This window comes from Podarcis melisellensis (genome assembly GCF_964234715.1).
Source record: "Podarcis melisellensis genome assembly, chromosome: 14".
Taxonomy (NCBI): domain Eukaryota; kingdom Metazoa; phylum Chordata; class Lepidosauria; order Squamata; family Lacertidae; genus Podarcis; species Podarcis melisellensis.
In genome coordinates, this window is record NC_138546.1 from 49,750,392 (window position 1) to 49,756,682 (window position 6,291).

General features: G+C 41.8%; 1 protein-coding gene across 1 annotated transcript; it reads left to right on the forward strand.

Annotated features, from left to right (window-relative positions):
- Positions 1-274: 274 nt before the first annotated feature.
- On the forward strand, positions 275-5,811 carry GTF2A2 (general transcription factor IIA subunit 2). The gene is made up of 4 exons (XM_081887840.1): positions 275-416; positions 1,769-1,873; positions 2,643-2,769; positions 5,480-5,811. The coding sequence occupies exons 1-4, from the start codon at positions 345-347 to the stop codon at positions 5,503-5,505; spliced, it is 330 nt and encodes a 109-aa protein (XP_081743966.1). The 5' UTR covers positions 275-344; the 3' UTR covers positions 5,506-5,811.
- Positions 5,812-6,291: the final 480 nt, after the last annotated feature.

The window sequence follows — 6,291 nt, forward strand, 5'->3', positions numbered from 1 at the left end:
TTTTACACTGCATAATAACAAAGCAGCTGAATGCAGCTAAAAGCAAACAGCAGCAAGTGAGGCCTTAAATTAGTGCAGAAGAAGCTCTGTGACTGAAGTGCTAAAGGTATGCAAAAGAAATATAATTACTTACTTCATGTGCTTTTAAATTAGAAAAGCCACAGTACTACCTTTTGGAATTTCCAATTCGACTCCACTGTTAGTCTTTAACATCCCTAACACTATTTTTGCTCCCTGTCTAGGTCATTAATTGTTATGCTGGATTTCCTAGGCTTTTGGTGAAAGTTGCAGCAGTTTCAGATCTGTGGATGGTCAACAACGGTTTTCTGCCCTTCTCATGAGCAATGGCCTACCAGCTGTATAGAAATACCACGCTGGGGAATAGTCTTCAGGAGAGCCTAGATGAGCTCATACAGGTAGACTGTGGACTTTGATGCCCTTGTAAGCCTGAGGAGCCCAGTGCTGAATTTACACCAGGGTTATGTTCTGGCCCCCTGGACACATAAGTGGAATGAACATAAGTGGGGAGCACCCTGCTGCACCTCCAGCTCACAAGGAGACTTTCCTCAGAGCCCAAAGGGAGCATCCTCTTCAGGATCCTGGAATGCTCTCCTCGTGAGCCAGAGGTGTAGCAGAGCTTTGTTGAGGCTCTTCAGGTCTCTCCCATACTTCCAGGTTTCTGGCACTGTACAGTGGTATCTCGGGTTAATTACTTAATTCGTTCCGGAGGTCCATTCTTAACTTGAAACTGTTCTTAACCTGAAGCACCGCTTTAGCTAATGGGGTCTCTTGCTGCTGCTGCGCCACTGGAACACAATTTCTGTTCTCATCCTGAAGCAAAGTTCTTAACCTGAGGTAATATTTCTGGGTTAGCGGAGTCTGTAACCTGAAATGTACGTAACCCGAGGTACCACTGTACATGACTTGAACGCACGTAAATGGTGGGATGCTTGTACAAGCCACAACAGATATTCAAAATATGACTGAATAAAATGTAACATAGTGTTTATTTGCTCTTTCCCCCCTCCCTCCGAAGCCTTGCATCATGTGTGGATTTATAAGTAAAGATGAAACACATTAGTGTAATGGTAAGAGGAAATCCACAAAGGAAGATGGTCTTTCTAACTTTTCAGTGCAACCCTAACATTTAAAGTTTAAACTTTTTAAACTGAAAGCATAAGGCTTGCAGTCTAGCAAACTCCGTGCCAGAAAGGAAATGCTTATTTGCTAGACTGGAAAAACTGAAAATGGGCAGAATACCCATGCTAAGACACACACAGATCTGACTGAAATATGTTAAGAGGGTAGCTAATTTTTGTATTGGTGTTCAGGTAAAAATGGAAAATCATTGGGACTGTACTGGTTAGAATTTAACAAGGGAATTTTCTATCTTTTGTTAGAATTGTGAAAGCATATTTTTTTGATAATTTTTGCTCAGGCCTTTTTAATTGGATTGGTGTAACTGAGAACAGCCACAAATTTAATTTAATTGTCAGCCTGCTAATGTGTTGTTTAGATAGTGGTTTAACATTTTTGTTTAAAGTGTTGTATGATTTTATTGTTGCTATGTTGTCCATTGTGTCCTACCCTAGGATCATTGATTTGGTGGAGGGAAATAATAAATTAATAAAGGAATTTTATAGTGGTGATTACAATGTTTCTATGTAATCAGAACTGTTATAAGATTTTGGAGAGATGAGCTTGTATTCAATATTGAATGTAATTTATCCTCAAAGCTGAATGTTTTTCTTTTTCTTCTCCATTTTAGTCTCAGCAGATCACCCCCCAGCTTGCCCTTCAAGTGCTACTTCAATTTGACAAAGCTATCAATTCTGCATTGGCACAACGGGTCAGAAACAGAGTCAATTTCAGGGTAAGAAAGCTAAATGCTAATGAAGAGTAGCTAATGGCTTCTACCATTTACAGTAGCTGACTTAAAATGGGTGCAGACTTGTTTTGACTCCAACTTGCAGCGTCTTCCTCTGAAGCAAGTTGGTATGGAAAATCTTCCAAGTTTTTTTTTAATTAATGTTAGGAATCAGCAAAAATGTGGACTCAGAAGAATATATACTTTGATGTTCCAATGCAGTCCAAAACTGGAGGAGGCACCTTGGTTATTTTTTCTATATGTTGACATTATTTTTTCCTGATTTTTAAAAAAATGTGGTTTAGTGTTTCATGTGAGCCATCTTGGAAGGATTTATAAAAGGTGAAATATATGATATGGAAAGAAACCAGCATATGGACTTCATGTCCTGAAAGGTGGATATAAATCATTATAACAAATTAGTTATAAAATGTTGGTGGCAGGACATGCAACAGTAATACAAAATTTCAAATAACTGGGTGAGCTTTGCTATATGCCCAAGGGCTGGACTGTGTATGGGGGGGGGGTCTAATTGTACTTCTCAGTATGGCATTTGGCTGTTCTAATTCTCTCCTTTATTCTGTGTGGGTGCTTTATTCTTTTTCTTTAATCCTACCACAAGGTGGCACAAGAAGCACACCCTTCAGAATTACTCTGAGGCACATGGGTGGCACAAAAAATGAGTGAAACAATTCCAAAGAAGTTTTTCTTGAAGTTACTTAGATGTTCTTTTCTCTCTCTCTCTCTCTCTTCCTTCCCCTGTTCGCTCCTGAAGGGCTCCCTGAACACATACAGATTTTGTGACAACGTTTGGACATTTGTACTGAATGATGTTGAATTCAGAGAGGTCACTGAGCTTGTGAAAGTGGATAAAGTGAAAATAGTAGCCTGTGATGGAAAAAGTAAGTTCTGGAATGTGATGCTTGTGAAGATGCTGAGATCAAGTGGCAGAGTAGCAATAGATTATTTATATATATATATTGCACAAGAATTACAGCTGTCGGTAAACCCATGAGTCTTTGATGAGAAAATTTTGCACAAAGCATATGAAAGTCTTCTTCTCCCTCCCCTTAAAGGATCCTAAAATACATTTGACCCATTGTTTGGTGGTGGTGCCACCCCAGTCATGAAACTTCCTTTCCTTGGTAGCACAGTACATGATGAAAATTTACTGACTCTCCTAACTATTCAGAGACTATGTTAATTTCAGTTATTTCAGCCTCTAAACTTCTTATTTCACACATGTTGTTTTTGTTTTACTGTTGGTTTTTGATTGTATTTTGACTCTCTTTGATAGTTTTATTTTGATGTAAGCTTCTTTTGGGGTCATTTTTGAGTATAAGTGTTACATTAGAATGCAAGATAAAATAAGACCTGGCTACTCTGGTTCTTGAATTGAGCTTTTCAAATGAGTGAGTTCCTCTGTCACCTGCCCTGCAAGTCTCAATTAAAATGGGATTTTCTACCAGGGCAGGATTTTATGAAGAAAGGATGTGTTTGGGTTTTAACCTGATAAAAAGTGGCAAATGCATCTTGGTTGCTATTGTGTTTATATCCCACTAGTTTTTATTTCGTACAAGTTATGTACCGCTTGACTGTAGGAAACCTCAAAGCAGTGTACAAGCTATAACTTCTCAGCCAAATTGGCTTACAATTAAAAGCCATCACAAGGGGTACTAAACATTAGAGATGTGTGTGTAGCTCTTTCTTTTGGTCTCTGGCAGCTGGTGTAATAGTCCATCCAGCTCTAGATTTTTCCCTCCAGAGGAAGGTGGCAAAAGTATCTGCAGGTGGGGCAGGGGGTTGGCTGATGGTCAGAGTGCCAGGCCACAGACAAGACCTCATCATTTCATTAGGGAAATGCCCTTTAGCCACAATGGGTATTTGTTGTGTAATTGCTGTGTGTGTCTAATGCTGTTTGGAAGCAGAATTTTAAGTGTTTACACTGCACTGCAGCAAATAAAGGATGTGTTGCCTGCCTATGAAGGCCTGAAAGCCAACTGGCTTGGGGCAATGGATTTCTAGAGTCTCTATGGGGAAAGGCCATAGCTTAGCAGTAGAACATCTGCTTTGAATGCAAAAGAGCACACAGCATCCTAATCCACAGCACCTCCAGTTAGGCCTGGGGATATCCCATCTGAAACTTTAGAACTATTCTGCTGCTATACAGGGTAGACCAGGAACCTGTGGCCCTCCTCGTGGCCATGCTGTTTGGGGCTGATGGAAGGTGGAGTCCAACAACCATAGGCTCCCCATCCCTGCTATAGACAATGCTCAGCTTGGTGGACCAATGGTCTGAATTGGTATAAGGTAGCTTTCTGTTTAAATCAACCCTTTATTCAGTACCTCAAGAGTTAGAATCTCTTTATTTTTTAGAGGAAGGACCCTAGAGTAGAATAGGGGTAGACGACATGGTTCCTGCTAAGTGTTGTTGGACTCCAACCCTCACCAGCCCCAGCCAGCATGGCCATAGTCAGGGATTATGGGACCCTTAGGCCAAAATATCTGGAGGGCAGCACAATGCCTGTGCCTGGACTAGGGCATATGCTTTGTATGCAGAAGATCCCAGGTTCAGTCCCAGCATCTCCAGATGTGGGAGAGAGAAAACCCCTGTCTGCCATGTTCTTTTTAAAGCAGGAGTGGGAAACCTCAGGCCCTATATAGCTCTTGGGACTCTCCCCAAGCCACACCTCTCAGCAGCCATTCTCCAAGCCCTTCTGGGGTACTCTTGCCTGCCTGGAATATGTCATTGAAGTGTGACAATGCCTCTTTCGTGCCTGGATGGAGAAATGGGTGTATGGGTGCAGAAATATCTCCACTTCTGCATGGATGGAATGTGACATATTGTACAGAGGAGAAGCTTCCATGCATTGTTCCACCTACATGTGTTTCAGGCCCCACCCATTACTGGTATGTGCTGCCCACCCCACCCCAGAAAGCTTCCCTTCCCCTGCGTTAAAGACAGTGAAGCAGGAGCTGACTAAAAATAATCAGTCCTTCGGCACATAAATGCAATTTTTGTAACTTGCTGGTGCAGTGTTAGATACTGAAGAGTTTCAGAAGGGTGCAGTCAACAGCCCTAGAGATAATGAGAGTGAGCCACTGTTACTGATTGCAGTGTTTCCTCTCTAACTGCCTTCTGTTCAAAACTGGCTCAATCCATATGAAAAACCTGGTCTATGAAGTTTGTATACAGCTCCCCATACAACCTCCACCAGAACTTCAGCAGGAAGGGTTTCTAGGTCAGTGGTAAAGTGTATGCTTTGCATAAGGAATGTCCCAGGTTCAGTTCTTGGCATCTCGGCCTGACTCCCTGAAATTTTTTGCAACTGGCAAGACACCTGGAAAGGTGCCAAGCACATGCAACAATTCTTAGATATATGGATCAATGGCCCAACTCTTAGGGTAGGGTTTAGAATGAAATCAGTGAAAAGAATTCAGTAATGTAAAAATTAGGCACAAATCTCTTAGTTTCATTCAGGGTTCACGGAAGCCGTGTGGAGCTAACAAAAGTTGGAGAGCTGCTCATAAAATTTGTGAGAACTCATTTTGGGCTTGGAGTTGTCTTTAACAGCAGTGTCCTGTTTTAAATTGTCTTCTTCTCACTTCCAGATACTGGATCCAATGCTGCAGAGTGAAGAGGAAGATGGGTCCCTGTGCCAGCAATGTCTTTAAGAGGCTGCAATTCTGAAAGAGGAGGGTGGCCAGAGAGTGTGTGGATGACTATTTTAATGATGCAGATATGAGTAATCCATGCTGGAATGCCTTGTGGAACTGTCTTGGCAGAAGCTCTGTAGAGCATCTTTTGAGTTCACCTAAGACATGAAGGCAAAGAATATTGCTTTTTTAAAAAGAGAGAGAAACAAAAAACTAAGGATTAAATGTTGTTGCTTTTTGGTTCATCAAGGTAACTTCTCCAATAAACATTTTATTTAAAACTTTTAGATGAGTGGTAAGTAGGCCTGTGTCCTTTTCTTCTGTGAATAGGAATCCCTGGATGGGTTAAAGGAATCTTCTATCTTGTGTATATACAATCAACAATGTACATAATGTCTAAGGATGCCCCAAATTGTAATTAGCTGGGAATCTACACAAATTGAGAACCCCAAAAAAGAGGTCGGGGTTCATCTTATACGCTGGGTATGGGCGACGCAGAGCGGAGCCCGTCCACTGCTGTGACGGCGGCTCCAAAGCAGCAGCAGCTGGCGGCGGGCTCTGCTCCATGCCGGGTGGCTTTCTCCCAGTGTGGAGCTGCCCAGCGTATTAGGCGACTGGGCTTATAAGACGAACCCCCAAATTGCAGCTGCCAATTTGGGGGGTCATCTAATATGCCCAGTCGCCTAATACGCCAGAATCTACGGTATTCTAGTTCCGTATTTTACCAGAACATATGGTGCAAACAGTTAGGCTTTGCTAGTATAAAA